At 44.3% G+C, this 21,902-nt stretch overlaps 1 protein-coding gene across 1 annotated transcript in view; it reads right to left on the reverse strand.

Moving 5' to 3' along the window:
• utrn (utrophin) overlaps positions 1 to 21,902 on the reverse strand; it is a 285,060-nt gene that overhangs the window by 255,908 nt on the left and 7,250 nt on the right. The window contains 7 exon segments of the mRNA XM_083790820.1: positions 2,685 to 2,851; positions 3,699 to 3,814; positions 5,500 to 5,672; positions 8,087 to 8,179; positions 10,177 to 10,254; positions 12,202 to 12,294; positions 15,330 to 15,391. Of these exon segments, the coding sequence (XP_083646946.1) occupies positions 2,685 to 2,851; positions 3,699 to 3,814; positions 5,500 to 5,672; positions 8,087 to 8,179; positions 10,177 to 10,254; positions 12,202 to 12,294; positions 15,330 to 15,391 (782 nt within the window).

Here is a 21,902-nt window from a genome sequence, read left to right on the forward strand (position 1 = left end):
CAATGCGTTGCGACTCGTTGTGACTTGTAGATTGGCTATTTTCAAATGGCCAAAATGTCTATAGTGCTGAAGTGTTTAATATACTGTAAGTTTTGCAAAGTAACTAGTCTAGTAACTAAAGTTTTCAAATAAATGTAGTGGAGTAAAAGTACAAAATATGCCTCTGAGATGTAGTGGAGTAGTAAGTAAATTTGGAAATACTCAAGTAAAGTAAGAATACCTCAAAGTGGTCGTAGAAGGGAAAGCAACACACAATCCGACACAAAGACGGCCTTTATTTCTCCTCTCTCTCGGCCCTACCAGCAGCATTACGCATCACTTCCTATGGGGAGAGGAAGTGTGCCAGGAAAGTAAAATCCTCATTCGTGGCCAATCACAGAATGGGGGCGAAAACTTGAAGGCTAGTCTTTTCCAGCTCTCCTTCCAAAAAGGCGTGGGAAGCACTTGCCCACAGGGCAATAAAAAATAAAGGAGGTTTTGGGACATTCCGACTAACTTCCACCTGGGAAACAACTCTGGTTGAATTAAAAAAAACACCTCAGCGATGAGCTGCCTGACGGATAAGCATGGCTTCTATCTGTGGGGATTTCCTCGAGTTAAATCAGGGGATACCAAGTACCACCACAGAAGCAGACCTACAAGCTCATAGCGCGCAACTCAGTGGCACGCTATGAGCCTACCAACTGTAATTATGTCCAAAATAATATGACAAGTTTTAAAAGGGACACCCGTTTTGCAACCAGATCTTATTTTAATGTTTGGGAGAGAAGAAACACTTCCCCGGATTTTTTTATGTGGGTAATATGTGTTTTTAGATGTTTTAATATTTCCAAGTGTCCATGATGTCATGGACACGACATTCCAAATCCAAGCTGGGTTGTGCCTATAACCACGCCCCCGGGCAAGCATAGTTTTACTGAGGTTAGGGTTAGGCTGTCAATCACAGCGACTAGCAAATCACAGCACGGCCTTGCACAACCCGGATAGGTTTTGGAATGACGCGCCATGGACACTGGGCTCACTTCCTTCATGGACTACAATTCCCATAATGGTTTGGTGCAATGCTCCTCCTTGAGTCCTTGTGGATAGGGGAAGGCTGTCTTACTGAGACAACATGTAGCCCAGGTGCCAGGTATGATCATCATGCATCATGTACACTTGGAAATACTAAAACATCTAAAAACACATAAAAACCCCCAGGAAAGTGATTTGTGTCTCCCAAACATCATTAAAATAAGATCTGATTGCAAAAGGGGTGAAGTGTCCCTTTAAGTAAAGCTGTTCGGAGATCATGAAACATCGTGAAAAGATTCAAATCAAACGTTCACCGAGCAGATGAGCGGCAACATTCTGACGTGCGACACAGATGCCACATGTCTGATCAGCGCAAATATGTACAACTGTACGGCATGTGACGGACATTTCTTCTAAAGATGTAAACCAGTTTGCCCGGGACCCAAACTGGTGAAAATAGCCGATCTACAAGCTCACAACGTGTCGCTTCACGCCACGTTGTGAGCTTGTAGATCGGCTTTTTTCACTACATGTTAAACATACGTTTTCTAATTTATGGAAGTCCTTCGATGAAATTACTGAAAAAATATTTGAATTTTGTTTTCAATTCATGACAATTTGAGCTATTTTTGCGACTGTGTTTTGTAAATCTTTTCAAATAACAATTAAAACCTAAATGTAGGAAACAAAAAATAAGGGACCCATAAAAGAAAAATCGGCGACCCACAAATGGGCCCGACCCTCTATTTGGGGGAAACCGTGATATAAACGTCAAGGAGGGAGGATGCAGGCCAATGACAGCGCTGAAGAGAATCCACACATCATCTGCCACAAAGCCATTAGCATTCCACCCCGCCACCCATGTCAGAGGGGTGAGTCAGTACATTCCCCATTTGTTTTCATGAGTAGCGCTAGGCGCTAGCAAGGGGGCACACTAAAGCACACATTTAGAAAGGAGAAAAAAGAAAATGAAAAAAGAATGAATCGGACAATACTGTCAAATATTTGGTGTACAAGTTCTGGTCAGCCTTGAATCTGATTATCGGGAGGGGCGACATGGAAGACTCATCTAACCTGCACATTAACTCATTCCAGATCCGTCTTTTGACGCCTTTACTTACTTGGGCTCTCGTCGACGAGATTGTTTTTTGGCGCTTTAAAAAAACATATATATATATATATATATATTGATTACAGTTAACAATTCTGTTCTACTAGCGCCTAGAACACGGTTCCATTGCGATGAAGTAAACAGGGAAAAAACGGAAGTGTAAAGTCAGCTGTCTATGGGACCAGTTTTTTTTATTTTCTCCGGTTCTTCTTACAGGCTACTTTTTGATCAAAACAAGCTTGATTTGCGGCTCATTTGTATAAATGATATGATTACAAAATGTATGCTTTGGGTGAATTAAATAAAATGTGCAGGACCTGTTACAGACAGTACATAGTGATTATTCACTTTCCGTTTCTCCGTTTCCGAGAGAAACGGCTTTCAAAATAAGACGGTTAACATTGGAGTGGATGGTGGCGTTCTTCGAGTATCAATTCAGTCACCAGATGGCGGTGTCGCCGGAAAAAAAATGATTGTGATTATTCTATGTTGTCCATTTCACACGGCCCTAGTCTATAGCAGGGAAATCCAGGACACGCTGATCCATTGTGTACTTTACCTGAGCGCTGAGGCCTGAGCCAGAGTCGTCGGCCTCCACCTTGTACCTGCGCGGCAGCGTCTCCACCTCTCTGATCGACTCCATGGTGACGTCTTTGGGCAGGACGGCGAACAGCGACGTCACATACATGATGATGGACTTCTTATCTGGCAGCTGCACCGCAATGTCTGAGACGGGAGGAGGAGGATGTTTTGTAAGGAAGGAGTGAAAGTGTCTCGGGTCCTCCTTATTCTGGAATGCACAGTGAGCCTATAACCACTTTCTACGTGGAATCCATAGTCGTGTTTGACTGGAGCTGATCGCGTGACACGCTGAACCCATCAGCTGTGGCACGATTTATTTTCTTCACAACGTGGCGCAAAGCCAAAAGGTTGAAAAAAAAAACAGAAGGGCTTAACGAGTGACCTTCCTTAACACTACCAAATGAGCTTAAACTAATTATAATGAAAACATAATAATAATGATAATGAATTATGTACTGGCCATATGGAGTGTGTCTTGAGTGTACAGGGTTTGATCTGATCAAAATATGGAATGTCAGAACAGATCTAAGGGTGGCAGCGTGGGCAGTGTCTTGAGTGTACAGCGTTTGATGAGGGCCCAGATAGTTTTCGCCGGCTGCCGAGCGCGGCTGCACTAATGACATCTAGTTTGAATGGACAGGTATCAGTCAAAAGGGAGACATCGAAGAGGAAGGATGGCTGGGGAAGGATCAACATATGGAATGTCAGAACGGGTCAGCGCCGAGTCCATATACGGAGATGTAAGGGTTTGAGGTCAGATAAAGTTGCTGGCCAATATTGACAACATCAGGGATCTCCATATATGGGCTTAATATGATGACATCAGGGATCTCCATCCCCGATGATGTGACGACCAACCAAACAACTGACTGACGGGAAATCACAATAGGTCACAATAATAATGATGAAAATCGTTATCCTGATGTCGACAGCTGCAAGCAACTCAGGGATAAATTAAGCATTGCCTGTTCTGATGTTGAAATGGCAGTACCTTCTGGGTCTAGTAGCCTCTCAATGGCCAGCTGCTCTTTGGCTACGGTGAAGGCGTGCTCCAGTCTCTCCACAGGGCTCAGGCTGACCACATGGTCCCAACTGAAAACATTGGGCCTGAAGGAAGGCACACACACACACACACACAAACATACACACACACGCACAGAGAGTGGAGTCAGCTGAATGTGCATCCAGCCAGGCCTCTTTTAAGTTGCAGTTGATCGTCTGATCGTCAGCTGAGTTAATGATCACTTCGTCACACACTTGAAGAGTCGCTATAGGCAGTGACCCTGAGATGTCGGAGAAGAGTCAATCATGACCGGTAATGTTTTCGTTAGAGAGCTCCAGTTCTTGATATGCATCAAGTCAACTTTAAACGAGGGAGGAATATGACCGGCCACTGGCCAGGATGGGAACATTATGAGAAAGTTGGAGTCTTGCATTGTAACCACATCGGGTCCAGGATTTAACTGATTTGACTGATTGCTTCAGAAACAAGTTTGAAAACGGTACAGCAGCACAGTAATGTAAGTTAAATAAAAACAGTGCTAAAAGGATAACACAACCCCCCCCCCTGGAAGCTTGTTTCCATTGGGGTTTCATTCTGACTCAGCTCCCAGGCTACATCTGAAGTCATGGCGTGCTTACTCAGAAGAGTGACCCTGAACCAGTCTGCAGTACATAGATGCAGTGCTACTGCATGCATGTTCTGTAGTTCCCCTGCAGTTGCCTGTAAAAGTGAGATCGCCAGGCAGGAATGCGTGCTTCATTTGGTCGTTGAAAACCAGCTCGACTATGCTTTATGGACTGACAGCAGAAGGTTGCTGTCCACTGCTGGTGCGGGGAGGAGGAGGGGCTCGCACTGAGAGGCCAGTTAGTGTGGAATGTGTGTGTGTGTGTGTGTGTGTGTGTGTGTGTGTGTTCAGTGATGCACCCTAGACCAGGTCAAAACCAACACTGGCCTCTCACACTGCCTACAGGCCTGTATATAAGTGTGTGTGTGTGTGTGTGTGTGTGTGTGTGTGTGTGTGTGTGTGGAGGTGTGTGCACACGCGTGTGAGCGTGTGTATGTTAAGACGAGGGGGTGACAAAGACACACATAACAGCGCGGCCGAGGGAGCGGTGACATGACAGGCGTAAACAGAGGGACGCGGGGCTGTGTACACACGCCAGGCCGTGCGCTGACCCCGTCAATGGCCAGCGTGACCTTTCCCCAGTGACACTGCATGGATCTCTTCCCAGGTCCCCCAGAGCGGGCTGGGAAACGTCAAAGCCGCCTTCCCCAACCTGCTGGCCAAAGATGGAACTGACGGATTAGTTAACAACACAAATCTTGTATTGGTAGTGGATTTGAGCCACGGACCACCGTTTTTGACGAGATTTAGCATTGCGTTGGATTAGATTTTGTATTGATATTGGTACCATTAGGAGAGATTACAGGCAATCGTTAAAAAATTAAAATCTGCATTCTCTCCAAATGTGTAAACGTCTTGTAAATTAAGTAATGCAGATGTTTAACTATAATTTAACTCTTGAGAGAGTAAAAAGAAACCGAATGGACCCTTACGTCCATATGGTTTCATTTTACACTCTCAAAAGTTAAAGATCTATATAAGGGTCCCTTTGGTTACCAACTCTCCGTCATTTAGCTGGGGACCACTTGGATCCCCCTCAAGGACCGCTGGTTGAAAACCACTGTTGTATGGGGATCCCAGGCACAGAAATATTTCCATAGGGGGGGGCCAAATACATATTCAGTGATACAGTGAACACACACACACACACACACACGCACAGACCTGAAGCGGTGTAAGATGGCGTTGAAGGCCAGGCCGTCCGCCCAGCTGGTGGTGAAGTTGAGCACGTTGACCTGTGGGTAGGAGCGGCTGCACTGACGCACCCAGCTAAGCAGGATCTTCTCACTGTTGGTCTGCTTCAGGTTGGACATGATGTTCTTCATGATGTCCTTCACCTGGAGACACGGAGGACGGACAGACAGACAGAATGCACAGGTGTTAAGAAATGGCTACCTAAATACACACCTTATTCAAGGTGAAGGGGGGGGGGAAATCACACTTGTGTGAAGTGAGGGCTGCCTGGTAATGTTTGTTTAACCCATTTAGGCCTGAAAAAAAAAACGTTCGCTCTGAAAGAATATATACCTATTCAAAGATTTGTGCCGCATTTTTACGATTTTTCTAAAATAGCAGACCTACAAGCTCATAGCGCGCCACTCGGTGGCGCGCTATGAGCATGTAGATCTGCTATTTTTCAATAGCTAAAGTATAACAGAATGCTTGAAACACCAAAAGGGGTTCCCGCCCCAACATGGGTTAACTCGCTCACACAATAACAAGTTCCAGGAGTTTTTCTTTCTTTTGTTTGTTTGTTTTTTACGCTGGAGGGCGCTGTTGGCTAACCTATGGTCTTCGGGGAGGTTTCGGGGTTCTCCGGAGACCTCGTCGATCACATGACCGAAAGAAAATTTAAAAAAGCTTTCCACAGCTTGTAGGAGCCGGTGTAAAAACACCACCTGCCTATGGGACAACTGTGCACAGCGCTCGTTCTACACCAGAGCCTGTAGCTTTCAAAGCGATTGTCACGTATGGATCAGAATTATCTTCCAGTTCTAGCACACGTGTTGGAGCAGAATGGAGCGACGCAGAAAGGTTACGTTAAAAGTCCATAGATTTAGCTGCCATATGAAGTCATTCCGAAAGTCTGTCATTGGAGGGGCTAGCGCCCCTCAAAAAAGTACCATGGGCTAGGACGGTCACTGTTTCCCAAACTAGGGGTTGGGACCGCCAGATTATTTTTTTGGGGGGGGTCCCCAGAGGATTACGGTAGTTTAAAGTGTAAGATTGCTTTCTCCCCCAACAGTTAACAAACCAAAATCCAGTAGAAGAAAGTGTATACAGGGTATCTGCATTCGGCACATTACTGTCATGTTATAATGCATACTGCTGTGGTTTATTTCGTTTAGGAAGCTGCTGGATTCCATTCGTTTCAGTACAGTATGGAACATAAACTTGCAGAGACTTGAAGCTCGCTTCAGGTAGGTAAACATAACATATTTAACGAAAGATCATGGTGTCTATTTTGTTTTGCCAAAGTTTACCTCGCGGAGTGATTTGAAAAGTCTAGCTGAATACAGTCCCCTGGTGAGAAGACTTCTTTAAGGTAAATATTGCCTTATTAGATACCATAGTATAAGTGTAGACTGCAGAGAGACAGGAAGCCGAGGAGGCTACAGAGGGCTAGAGTGGAATCAGAGATGTTGTAAACATAAGGTTAAGCACACTAAAGGTGCGTTCAGACTTGAATGGTTAGAGCGGCGCGATTACATACAACGTCAATGCAAAGACGAGAATTGCGCGAACGGGGCGTGGCGCGACCTGACGCAGTACAAATGGGACGAACCGAGGCGAATATATATATATATATATTCAGGTCTGAACGCAGCTTAACCAATTTAGGCCAAAAATTATATGTAATTGGCGGCCGGCCCCCATCTGAAGATATGTTTTTCCAGGGACCTCCCCAGAAGCAAAGATTTGAGTTCAAAACATTTGCTCTGAACGAACATTTGGGGCACATTTTCACGATAAAAAAAAACAAGCTCGTAGCGCGGCACACTCAACCACCAGTGCAGAGTGAACCAAGACTCATTAACTGTGCAAATGTTTAGCTCACATCGACTCAATCGTTCAGTCAAGTTTTAATGAAAATCGAAAAAATATAGCAAATAATCCGAAAATAGACAAATTTATAAATGGATAATTGATATACTGATGCCGTTTTTCAGGCCGATGAAGCTACTACGTATTGTATGAAATTGTGTTTGCAGATTAAACCTTTTCATATGCATTGGATTGCATTGTGTCATTTTTTTAAATTGTTTATTTCAGCTATTTAACCCTCAAATTGCAATACTTAGTAAACTTTACTTTTGGCTCTGTACTTGGTCTGCTCTTTCCCCCCCCTCTACACTTCCCTCTTTGACGAAAATTGTGAGATTGCAGATCTGATTTTCGATAGCATAGATGGATAGTATTTTCAATACACAATGTTAACACACAAACGATTGGCAGCCCCCCTGTAGTAACTCTGAGGACCCGTTGAAGACCCCTGCCCCATTATGATGCGAACCCTTTCTCCTTTCATGAGAGGGCTTCAATTGTAAATGTTCACCAACTCTCCAGTTTCAAACTATGAACAGTTCAGCCCTTTCAATGGCCATGGATAAACGCAGTATGTTTGACACACACACACACACCTTTCATCAGACCCTATTTGGGCAGCAGGTGCACACACAGGCAAGGCAAACGGCAATGAGTCTTGGTGTGTGTGTGCGTGCTTGCGTCCGTGTGTGTAATGTGTTTTCACCTGCCAGTGAAGGATAATACTCCAAATGAGGCCCAGGGTCAATTTGTGGTTTCCGTCCACAATGTCGGTTCCCCCTATGTTCACCAAATCCACCTGAGAGAGAGAGAGAGAGAGAGAGAGAGACAATTAGAAGGAGCCATAGATGGAGCAATGTTTTGCAAATACCAATCTATTCTAAAAAATGAACATGTTTATACATTCCTGTTTCAGAAGGGTTGATGTGAGATGCACTTTAAATGTCCATGGCATCAGCACCTCACAGCAATGTGTCCTACACATTTTCAATTACTAATTGGTAATTGTATGTGTGTGTGTGTGCGCGCGTGTGTACGTACACAGTCCAACTTTTATAATGTGATAAATACAAACAACACACACACAAACAAACCGCATATATACGGTATATATATATATAATACACACACACACACATAACCAACCAACCTGTCCTACACGCCCACACGCCCACACACACACACACACACACACACACACAAACACCTAGCATGCAATCATCTCACACACACACACACACACACACAAAAACAGAAACCTGTACGCCATCATCTCTCACACACAAATGGTGCATTTATATAGCGCCTTTAACCAAGGTGCTTTACATAGATTGTGCATTACATTCACCAACACATTCATACACCGATGGAGGCGGAAACCATGCAAGGCACCAACCAGCACATCAGGAGCAATTAGGGGTTCAGTGTCTTGCTCAAGGACACTTCGACACCAACTCTCTAGGGGAGCCCGGGTTCGAGCTGGCAACCTTGCTGTTTCCATCCAGCCACTCTACCCTTGAGCCACCGCCGCCCTAACTCCCAAGCTAAAAAATAATGGATTCAAAAGCTTCCCACACATCCTGGGGAAACAAAAGAAGAAACGTGTGGTGTCAATGGGCAACCATCACTTGACATTCACACACTTGAACTTGCGGAAGCAGCTAAGGAGGTGATGCGACTGCAACAACACCCATTAATCTGCGGCGAGAGGTCCACACAGCGCATCTAAACACACACACAGGCTAAAAATACACAAGCATGCATTTCATGGTTCAAACCCTGGTGGTTGGTCATCCACTGGCCCTTGTGGGAAAGCGTAGGTCACGCAAACAGACCCCTTTTCCACCGGTTGATTCCCAATGGGAACCGGTTCAGTTATTTTTGGTTCTTAGTCCATGAGCCAGAACTCCAAAATTGGAACGTTAATTATGAATTGCATCCGCCTGGGTGACAGCAGACTGCTGGGCGAGCGCTGGCACTTTGGCATGGGGGGTCAAATCAACATATGGAATGAATTCCGTACTGGCCATATATGGAGCATGTCTTGAGTGTACAGGGTTTGATGAGGTCAGATCAACATATTGAATGTCAGAACAGGCCAACTCCATATGTGGAGATCTAAGGGTGGCTGCAGGCGCAGTGTCTTGTGTACAGGGTTGAGGGTTTGATGAGGGCCCAGGTAGGGCCAGGCCTTAATTTTCGGGCCTGTGAGAACTCTAGTTTTCGCCAGCTGCCGGGCACGGCTGCACTAATATCTTTTGGGCAGGCCCGTCTAGAGTTTAAATGGACAGGTATCAGCCAAAAGGGAGACATCGAAGAGGATGGATTGGAGCTCTGGCTCATGGACTAAGAACCAAAAAGAACTGAAGCTTTTCCCATTGGGAACCAACCGGTGGAAAAGGAGTCATAGACTCATGGTCGATGCTGTTCCCCTTGCAAAGACCCTGTGCCCTGTATCTTTCTACCACTGCCAAGGTCAAAGCATGTTGATTGGCTATCATACAATTACAGAGCGGAAGAGAGAGGAGAGAGATAGTGTGTGTGTGTGTGTGTGTGTGTGTGTGTGTGTGTGTGTGTGTGTGCACATGCGTGCGTGCGTGTGTGCAAAATCAAGGACAAGGGCACACATTCAAGCATTTCCGTGTCGTTTCCTTTGATGGAAATGAGCTCTGCGCTGGATCCAGCATAATGTTAATAAACAAATGAAGTAAAGATTAACAGCAACTGCTGACTGAATGAAATGAGGCACAAACGGTGAAACAAACAGGCCCAGAGATGTGATCAGTGTGCACTCACGTTGTTTTGATGCAGGACTTGAAGTACTTTGTTGACGTTGTTCAGAGCGTGCACTCTGGTGGAGCCTCGCTCTTTGGTCTGGGGGAGAGAAAAGGTTTCACACAAGTATAGTCAGCCAAAAGCCTTTTCTTTTCTTTTTCTTTTTTTTTCTTTCCCCACAGGACAATTTTAGCTTTTGCATTGTGGAAGGAAATGACTCGTATGCAGAAGGATAGCAACGAGCGGCGGTTAAAGAATGAACTTGGCTTCACTCGGGTCAAACTAAGCTGTCAGTTAAGCGTGCCAGTCGTCACTGCATTCATCGGAGCCATTAAGCTTTCGCCAGCCTCCGCAGGGGAAACTTCTAGAAAGAATGGCACGTTGAACACGGGATGAAAATCCTTTGGAGTCCTAGACATAACACTTTAGCACCCACTTATAGAATTAGTATCATAGGGGTGTGTGTATAGTTGTATACCGTATGTCGTCCTGCAAGTAAGTGTAAGTGTGTGTGTGTGTGTGTGTGTGTGTGTGCGTGCGTGCGTGCGTGCGTGCGTGCGTGCGTGCGTGCGTGCGTGCGTGCGTGCGTGCGTGCGTGCGTGCGTGCGTGCGTGCGTATTATGAGACGGCTGGCACTCTGTGAGGCTACAGGTGCTAGAAAGCAGATACGCTGTTGGTGGGAATGACAGGGTCAGTAAAAGGTGAGAGTGATTAAACGCAGATACCAAATGACGGAAAAATGTGTGTAGTACCGTGTGCGTGTGCGCGTGCATGCGTGTGTACACACACACATTCACAATCAATAAAGCCACATAAGGCAATGATAGTAATGCCACTCATCACTCCCAAACTATCCATTCTTACTTTTTATTTAAAAAAATATCAATATATAAAATGTCTCATTCATGGTCTAAATCAGGAGTTGGGCAAATTTGACGATTGATAGAGCATATACAGTACAGTACTTCCGTAGCAAAACTAGCTGATCTATTTGAATTGAAAAAAGTTACCTTTTTATTTAATTTCAAATGAATTTAGTTTATATGTTAACTTTATGAACTAAATACAAATACTTTGAAGATATAATACAATATCATTTTTATACTAGTCATTAGGCTACAGTACATATATAGACTGAAGTAATTAAAGCGGGTCATGTTTGGAATTGTAACAGCTGAAATCAATAATATATTTGATATTAACCTGAGGGCCGCATTAAGTGATGGTGGGGCGGGCCACCATCATCCCGTTGCTCATGCATGTATGGTCTAAAATCTTTAGCCCAGTCCACACCACTGATTTGCGATGCAGCGAAACGGTGGCACTAGACATCGCAGCGGTCTGAATCGCTGCAGTGCACGTCGCACACTCGCACAGGATTCTGTTGCAAGTTGCAACTCGTTGCATCACGGATCATTGGTGTGGACTGGGATTTAGGGCCAGATGAAAACATAGAGCCTCGTTAGCCAACAAGCCAATACAATGCTTACTGATGATTAGGGTTGGGAATCTGGGGATCCAGAGCCTCAACATTGAGTGGACTTCACAGACTGCTATACGATTACAATAGCAGTGGTCCTCAAACGACTTTTTGCTTGCTGCTTGGACTGACAGTCCCACATATACACATATACACTAATATGGCCATCATATCCAAATACAGAATATTCCCACCTAAAGGATCAAATTCTTATTAAACTTGTTGAGGAGGCGAGCAGAGCGGGCAATCAGCAGAGTTGCCAGGTCACACAGAGAGGGAGGTTCCTCCTGCGCAGGTGCTATGGCTGCTATCCATGCTTCGACTTTCTTTGAAAGCAAGCAGCCAAAATGTCACGGCAAAGCCTTTGTGTAACTTCAAAGCGACTTCGCATTGACCAAGACCGCATGTAGGATAAACACAGTTTACTGTCCATATTCCTACTGTATAAATGGCCGTTAAGAAACCGGAATCGTTAAAATCCGAAAAAGCATCCCAACCTACTGATGATTATGAATAATTATGTAACACAAACACACACACACACACACACACACACACACACTTACCAGGGTGCTGTCTGTTAGTCCCTCCAGCAGGTCTAGCAGCTTGCGTCCGTCCCTCAGGTCAGAAAACATGTCGCTGATGGATGTCTTCCCCGTCTTATTGGGGGGGAAACAAACAAAAAAACATATGAAGATTAATTCAAGATAACACAGACACTAATAGAGAGATAACAGGCATGTTTTTAAATAATCGGCTCACGTCTGTATTCAAAATCAGCAACTTTTAAAATAATATTTATTTTTAACCATAAAAAGGTTGTTGCACTATTTTTAAATCACAAATGAAAAACAAGTGGCGTGGCTACCTGCTTAAACAATTAGATCACAATGCATACTGTCATTACCAAGTGAAGATGTATTGTCTGCTTTCGTTTATGCATTGACAAAGTTGTTCAGAGTAACAAAAGTTGACACATGATTTCTTCTTTTAAATAAAAGCAGTATATAGCATATCACGGACCTGTTGTTCAGTGGCATGCCATGTTTGACAGAGACAGGCAAAACTGAAAGAAGTAAATGATCCTGTCCAGTGTCCGCACACACAATCTGAGTGTTTACATTTGCGTACACTCTCCCCTGTAACAACCGAGTGATTTGGAACTATCAAAGGACTGAAACAGAAGGAGCAAGGGCAGCAGCGATAAATGGCAACACACAGTGAGGGAGTGTTGTGTTGTCCAAAGACCCCATACATGATGTTTACATAAGACCGATTAGTGAAATAATTTTAACATATTTAACATTTTTCTGCAGATAGCTTGTCCATGGGAGTAACGGAAGATAGATAAATGTAGGGGGTTAAAAAGGGGAAAGCGCGCGCACACGCACGCGCACCCCCTCCCCCCCATTGGTCTAGCGGAAGCTCTCACTATGGGAATACTTCAGAAAGCACATTGTACTCTTTATGTAACATAATACTAAATATATATATTTAGAATTTGAAATAAATTCTAATATTTGTGCACATTCCCAATCCATAGCAGCGGTGTGGATCCGTGAAATGAGTGACAGCTAGTGTGTTCTCCTCCTCATTGTGATGAGCAACAGATGACTAGCGGCCGGAGCCTGGGAAGTCCATGTCAAAGACAACAGCGGAGTTCTCTGGGGAGGGCTTTTCATCCAAAATAGCACCAACAAAATACACTTTAAGGACTGTCTGAAATAGACAGCACTCAGATCCCACCACCTCTGCTCCTCAGCAGAATGTCGTCCAAGTATTCTCCCCTGGTGTAATCAAAGCTGCAGCACCTCAAAACACCAAAACCATTATCTCCAGAGTAACACTTTCCAGAGTGACGTTAACTGAGACGTTTCATCTAAGTGTGCAAATGTAAGAAGCATCCGTTTGCATGTAGTGCAAAAAAATAGCATGCTTAAAGCAAACATAAGAGCACATAAGTCCTGACTTCACTCATTCATCCCCTGGTTCCCGGAAGTAATTTCTGTATGGAGAACATTGGATCATCTTAAAAATCGTCTCATAATATAAGCATTATGGTCCAGAAGTAAACAGACTGCCCTGGACCGGTGAAATTGACAGGGAGATGGCTCTGTATCGTTTACGATAGTCACTGTCAGTCACTCGAGTCATATTTGATATGTTTCGTGCAAATTCATTTGGCGGCACTCACATTAGCGATTTCTCACAGTAAGTCGATTCTTCATATCCGTATGAGTGAAACCGCCGGGATCATGTTTTTATTTTTGGAAAACAGTTCTTATTTGACTAGATATAAAGGGAATTCAATCCAGAATGGGGGGAAAACGTGACCCAGTTAGGATGTGAAAATGATGTCAGACTTCGGTGCTCTATAGACTTCGCTGCCACATGACATCATGGGGTAGTATGATGGGTTTTTTTGGTGGGCATGAATAAGATAAACATTAAACGTCCATAGACTTGGCTGCCACATGACTTCATGTCTGAAAGCCAGACGTTGGCCCCTCAAAACAAGATAGTATAGGGTCGAACAACAGCATGGCTCCCACCCGTGAGAATGTCCAACTTCACATGGACAGTCAGACTGCAACTTAATTATGTTTCTGCCATCTACGAACATATGCGGACCCCTAGGCTAGGGTACGGCAGGGGCCAACTACGTACATGTCCGTACGCCGCCACAATGCTTTTCCAATGGGAGTCACATGGTTTGACCAAACATTTTACTTTGATGGGCAGACCACAGCCAAAGACAAATGTTTGGTCAAACCATACGACTCCCATTGGAAAAGAATTGTGGCAGCCATTAAACACAGACAAGACACAGAGCATGATGTGTGTAATGTCAGACAGCACCGTTTAAAGATGGCTCGCCTATAAGGTTCAAGGTCAATTTGAGTTGTCATCGACATGCTTACAACATGAAAACCAAAATCATACTCAGGACCAGTGCAGTGTGTAACTAGAAAAAGTGCCCTTCTGGGCACAGGTCTCCACCAGGAGGATAGGAATATTTAGGAGTAATATAAACATGTTTTTTGTTTGTTTGTTCCAATCTTTGCCAATCAGGATGGAATATGGGAAATGGTGCAGATCCGTGTTGATGGCACGCATGCACAATCCACCTGTTGGTGGCGCTATAACAGGGCAATGTGAAATGGGTGGGCTATATTCCTCAGCCTAGTAGGAAAGTGCGTGAAAGATTTCACGTGAAATTGCATGCTGCGTTCATGATTTGAGGTTTTTTGTTCAAAACAGGCCAATCCTGCAAAATTTGAAAGCCAATGTTAGCCAATTAGGATGGAATATGAAATATCAGACACATCCGTCTTGAGCACATGACTATGGAGATACTGTGTAACGATTTGCGGGATTTTTGGACAAAATCTGTAGGTGTACTGTGCAAAAACTTGTTTTGCACAAAGCGGCCTCCTGGTGGCGCTATAACAGGCCGTTCTGGAAATTTTGGGGCAGAGGTTCATCGTTGGCATCCAGGGAGTGTGTGTGCAAAATGTGGCATCGACCGGGTTAACGGTGGCCGAGATTAGCTTCTAACGGACGGACGGACGGACACACGGACGGACGGACGGAGTGCAAAACATACTCTCTCCCCATGCCTTCGGCCTGGTGGAGACAATAACCACAGAGCCATGCTGGATGACAGTAATAACCGTGAAAGGCTTTAGATTACCTTGGAGAACTGTGCATTTATCCATTTCGTGAAGGTTTTCTTCTGTACTGCATCGTGTTCGTCTGAGGAAGAAAATAAAAAGACAAAAAACAAACAAAGAGAGGTAAGTTGCTGAGCAGGTTTGACTATAACAAAAAACAGTCAGCATTGTAACATCCGGAAAAAAGGCAAAAGGCCGATGCACACCTCAGAAGGCTAGTGACAGGTGCGTAGGGCAATAGAGCAGGGGTTCTCAACCCTAGGGTCACGACCCCTCGGGGGGGGGGGGGGGGGGGGGGGTCGCCAAATTATTTTGGGAGGTCCCCAAATTATTTTCAACTGAATGGCTGGAAAATGGAAATGAAGAGTTTACATAGTACACATAGTACATGCATACACCTTCCATAATGATTATATCTGGTTTCAGTATTTATTTATGGCGTATTGTCTCTATTATTAAGGTTATTGTAGCAGTCAATTTATATTGGGGGTCAGGAGGGGGCGGGGCGGGGCTCCCGAGACATTGCCAAAGCATTTCCTGGGGTCCCCGGGACAAAAACGTTGAGAACCCCTGCAATAGAGCATACATTAAAAAGGGTATCTTTGAAAAACAAAGAAAAGGTCCCGCACCAAAATGTTGCTCTTTATTAGGTTGACGTTTCGGTCGATTAGAACTTCATCAGGACAGACAAACATCCGGAACAATACCATCATCATCGATAGAAGTTACTCCACAGGTGAAAGTAATTTTTTGTAGGATCCCACGGCACAGGATCAATTGTGGTTAAATTCACTCGTACAGTAATTTGGAAGTGCAGCAGAGCTTGCGGTTTAAAACATTATGTACAGTTTGTTTGGAAACATTGAATGTGTTCCTTCTGCAACATTAAAGTCACAATTTCACACAAGACAAGTCAGTCACGGGAGAATATTCCCACTGCCGCAAATGTAAAAAATGGCACGGTGTAACATTTTAACTTCCAGTTAAACACACGCACGGCGGCCGACCATGAAGTCCCCCGAGCCTCCGAGTCCAACTGTAAATATTTCACATTCTCTTCCTGCTTGCCTCCCTCCTTCCACCAGCCCTCCTTTGTTCTCTCCAACAGAGCTTTCTAATAAGGCCTCATTGTGTGACCGGCAGAGAGAGGGGTCAGGTGCTTTGAAGTGCCGCTTGTACGTCCGTCTCCTGTAATGGATCAGAGCCAGGGCCCCGTGTAGAGACAGAACCTTGGAGACAACGTGTATAGTAGCAATGCTTTCAGACGTGTTCCAAGTCCATCATATGATTGTTGTTAAAGAATACGACAGCAACAAATCCAAAAGCCTTTCATAGCATCGACACCTCCTATATCACCAATATTGTCAGACAAACATGTGAAAGGCTCATATGGAAAAACATAACTTTTTCATAAATCAAAACTTTGACGTAAGATTGATTGTAAGCACAGAGGGCACACATGGCCGTACGGCAGCTCTGCAGTCAGTAAATCATTTGAAAATCGGTTCAACAAAACCTTCTACTCTTAGATTTTCCCATGAGAATACAATAGGCCTATATACAGTATATATATCTTTACGAGCTCTGAAAGGTATTTGCACATCGTGCACATGACGGCAGTCAGCAGCAGGCCACAAAAACAGACAGAGATCATGCACACCTCGTTCGTTGATCGCGGGAATCCAATGACGGTTCATCCGAGAAGATGAAAAAAGTGCATAACGCCAGTTCGGCCATCTAAATGCAGTCTTAACCCATTTTGGGCGGGGGCCCTTTTGGTGTTTTAAGCGTTACCTCATACTTTAGCTATTGAAAAAATATAGCAGATCTACAAGCGCACAGCGCGCCACTCAGTGGTGCGCTATGAGCTTGTAGGTCTGCTATTTTTGAAAAGTCGTGAAAATGTGGTGCAAATCTTTGAATATATATTTCAGAGCGAACATTTTTAACTAAAATATTTGCTTCTGGGGGGTCGCTGGAACTATATATTTTGAGATGGGGGTCCGTGGCCCAATAGAGATAGTTCTGGGGGTCCTCTACATGAAAAAGGTTGAGCACAACTGACATAGGAACATGGGTTTTTCAGAAAACTATTAGGATTTAGAAGCCTTTTTTTTTTGTATCGCCATCAGTCCAAAATGGGATAATTCAGTCAATCCTCAGTCAATGCCAACGACATGCCATCCAAGGAAGTTAGACTCCAGGTGAGTCACATGAGAGCTTCCGGGGGGGGGTCTAGTTACTTCTTTAAATGATTACGTGCCCTTGCACTGACCTTCTATATATGACCAGCTCACTGTCATGCCAGTGAAGTGCAGTCTCTCCACACATGGAACACCTTGGGAACACGGCCAAAACGGAGCACAATCACGTCCGCCCCAGTGTGCACCGTGACTGGGTGGAAGACAATAAACCCGAGGGTGGAGGAGCGTTAAATGTGTGTGTGTGTGTGTGTGTGTGTGTGTGTGTGTGTGTGTGTGTGTGTGTGTGTGTGTTTTAAACAACCACTGTCATTCAACCAGATGCTGTGTAAAGCACCATGAACTGAACAAAAGGTCAAAGGCTAAGATCACCAGCCTATAGCGGGGTCACTGGCTTCTTTGTTTGTGTGGTGTGTGTGTGTGTGTGTGTGTGTGTGTGTGTGCGCGGCGCGCGTGAAGGTGTGTGACTGTGTGTGTGTGTGTGTGTGTGTGTGTGTGTGTGTGTGTGTGCATGTAGTGGTCGTAAAAACAGGAATGTACCCCACGGGGAGGTAAGCAAGATGACAAGGGGTTGAGAGAGGTGAGGAGGTGAAAAGGGTGACATAATGGATGGGGAGGGGGGGGGGGGGGGGGGGGGTTTCCAAAACATTTTACGTTTTAAAAATTCCATCTAGTTTTAATGGCTGGACTTGGAGGGTTTGGTCAGCGTTCCAACACGGGCAGCCGACCGGACGGGCTGCCAGTCACCACAGTCTACACCTGAACATAGTCATTCCAATCTACAGCAGTGGTTTTCAACCCTTTTCATATCATTCAAGAGCCATTATTTATTCAGTATTTGAGCCACGGACCACCATTCGGTGACATTTAGCCTCTCAGTCCCAAGACTTTGAATATTGTGTTGTCGTTAGGTGAGATTTTGTCCACAATAGATGTTGGTACCGTCCATTAGGAGAGAGAACAGGCGTTGATCGAAATAACAACTCTTCTACATGCTCCAATTGTGTAGACTTCTTATAAATTAAGAAACGTATATGTTTAACAATAATTTTACTCCTGAGAGTGTAAAGTGAAACCAAATGGACCCGTACGGGACAGGTCCATTTTACACTCTCAAGAGGTAAAGATCTATAAGGGTCCATTTGGTTATGAACCCTCCATCACTTTGGACCACCTCAAGGACCACTGTTTGAAAAGCACTGATCGACAGTATATTTGTCTGAATGTGTGCATTGAGAGACTGGTGAGTTTGTGGTGTTTGATACATGATCCCCCCAACATACTTTCAAGAAATGGAAATGGCCGTTCAATTCACACTTTGTTATAAATGATATAAAATTAGGTAAAGAAGGAGATGGCGACAGACGAGAGACCGAGAAAGATGACAGAAAGGTAGAAAAGGTGGCCGTTGATGCGAGAGCTGGAGAAAGGTGGAGAGACCAGAGCAGAGGGGATGGGTTTAACACCTGTGCCTGCTTGGCCTGTCATGATTACTAATTTAAGTTGACCATTAATGGTCACACAAATAATTGCGATTAGCGTTTCTTTGCATTGAACATTGGAACGTTATAATTTATACTTCCGTTTGCCTTTAAAGATGGAGTGCCACAATTTTTGTATTTTTCCAGCTTTTCATGTGTCTATGGGGTGACAGTACTTCATTAGACACCCTGGAGTCGTTTTTATGTCCAATGGTGTAATAACTTTGTATTTAGGGTTTCTTCCTGGAGGCTGAACCCTTGACGGTCAAACGGGCCAATGAAGTAAACACGGATAGTGTGACGTAAAAATATTGCACGCACACACGCACCTCCCCCTCTATACATATTTTTTAAATACGACAACCTCTGTGGGCGGAGCTGCCTGCCACATACACACGTGTGAACTGAACAGCGCAGCCAGTTTGCTTTTGCTGCTCTGTGTGTGTCTAACTGTGTGGCTGCGGCAGATTTTCAAACAGTCATTTCACACATTACCAGTTCACAGCAGAGCAGACTGTTTTTCGTTAGATTGGAAGCAAGTAAATGTTCACGTCGGGTCCTCAGGAAGGAAACCACAAGAAACCAGTCTTATAGCCTACCTGCTCTGCTGTATAGTTGCTCTTGTTGTTCTCAAGGAGTAGGTTGTTTCTTTTATAATCACAGTGGTCGGGCTTTGATACAGAGTGTGTCACAGTGTGCATTCTTGTTGGCTGTTGTAGTCAATACTGTATGTATGTAGGTCCTAATACTTATACGAGGCTGTAAAGTCAAGAATTAGAAGTATGTTGTGTCGCGCTGGATGTCATGTTGCCATGTCTGGCTATTACAAGCGACTTGGGCTTGTTTTCATATAAGTAACTTTCAGGGGAGATGTGGTTGACTTGACCAATGATTCATGTGAAGGACCCTCAGATTAATATGTTGTTAAAAGGATTGGTGTTGTTGAAACGTTTTCATAAATATTCACGGCAATTTCTGTGACTTATTTTTGTGGACCTGGCCGCTTGTTTCTTTAAATCTGGCGACTTTTGCTGAAACTCAACGCAGTCAGATAAAGGACAGTTTTAATGCCAGGGTGCTTAGCTGGAGGAAATCAATAGCCTACAATATATTGTAGGCTAAATGATCTATCAAACTAATTGTTTCTGCTGTTAAACTATGATCGAATTGGATGATGAGCTGAGCTGATTGCGACAATAGGGTCAATATAATTGGAGGAAATAAATAAATGATTATAAAAAATCTGAAAAAACAGATCTGATATGGTATGGATGCATGGATTATATGCCTATACATGGATGGTGGCAGTATAAGTGCATAATGGTGCCTATACGATATCTCAGAAATATTGGAAGTGTTCACTTCTAACATTCACAAAAACATGAGTTTTTGTTACATTAGACACCAATTTGCCATTTTGTAAACAAAAGGGCAGAGCCATGGGCTGTCCTTTTATAAGGAGGGGGAGGGACTAGGACAAGTGGGTGGTCTTAAAGGAGGAGGCGGAGGGACTGGATTAGGTGGGTGGTGCTATGGTTAAACTCACGCATACCTAATGAACTGGTGGGTGTGTCCACATAAAACCATCATTTTAACAAATACTGTACACTTTTTTGAAAAATGTATACCTCATATACACCTAAATACACCTGATGATCATGTTTAAGTGTGGAAAAAAATCACGGCACTCCATCTTTAAGGCTCTGTGAAAAAACTTGTACGGGGCGGAAATAGTTGATCTGCAAGCTTACAACACGTCACAAAGTGAGCTATTTCTGCTATTTTTGAGAATGTATGGACATTTCTCAGCATGGAAACGATTGAGATAATAGCAATTATTGTTGCATAATCGTCAAATGATTGCGATGAGGCGATTATGTAATAATTGTAACAGGCCTAGCGCCCGTTTCATTCAGTGGGGTCACGAGATGCAGACATAATTGTGGTGTATCAACGGCTTTCCTGCAAATAAATATGTCCAGAATGCCGCCGCATTTGAGCGTTTGTTTGTTTTTTAGACAGAAAGAGCAAGAGGGTGTTTTAGAGAACAGAGAGATATGAATGAAGGAGTAAAAGATCTATGAGCCTGAGAGAAAGGGAGGTTGAGAGAGAGAGAGAGGGAGAGAGACACACTAAGTAGGACTCATAAGAAGAGGCCCAATAACTGATGGCAATCAATCACACACGATAACCAATAATAGCCAAGATGGCCAGACATGCCCTGACAAAGAGGGAGGGAGGGATTAGACATACAGCAGGACAAAGAGGAACATACAAAGAGGGACAGAGGCCAAGAGGCAAGCATGGAAAGAGAAAGAACCTTGTTTTGCGAGAAGAACGTTGAAAAAAGTATAGCTAATGCCATGCTTTCAACACAATATCAATGTTCCTTCTCTTTTCTGAAAGGCCCCATAGGGAGGCCCTACAGCAGTATCAGCACCCAGCCTGGAGCCCCTGGGGCCCTATGGGCTCAGATCTCCTGAGCACACCCCCAACACCATCTTTACGGGACAATACACCTGATTCATACATACTGCATTCATACATACTGCCCTCTCCAACTCCCTCTACTCTATACTCTCCACAGTACAGCAATGTCATGCTGAATGATTGGATAAAGGGGGCCGGAGACATGTGTGCGCTTGTGCATGTATAGAGGTGTGTGTGTGTGTGTGTGTGTGTGTGTGTGTGTGTGTGTGTGTGTGTGTGTGTGTGTGTGTGTGTGTGTGTAATAAATGGTAAACGGGAATGGTGCATTTATATAGTGCTTTTACACAAAGTGCTTTACATGCATTACATTCACCCATTCACTCACACACATTCATACACCGATGGCGGAGGAAACCATGCCAGGCACCAACCTGCACATCGGGAGCAAATAGGGGTTCAGAGTCTTGCTTAAAGGGAAACG

The sequence above is a fragment of the Protomyctophum parallelum genome (assembly GCF_964188405.1).
Source record: "Protomyctophum parallelum genome assembly, chromosome: 19".
Lineage (NCBI taxonomy): Eukaryota > Metazoa > Chordata > Actinopteri > Myctophiformes > Myctophidae > Protomyctophum > Protomyctophum parallelum.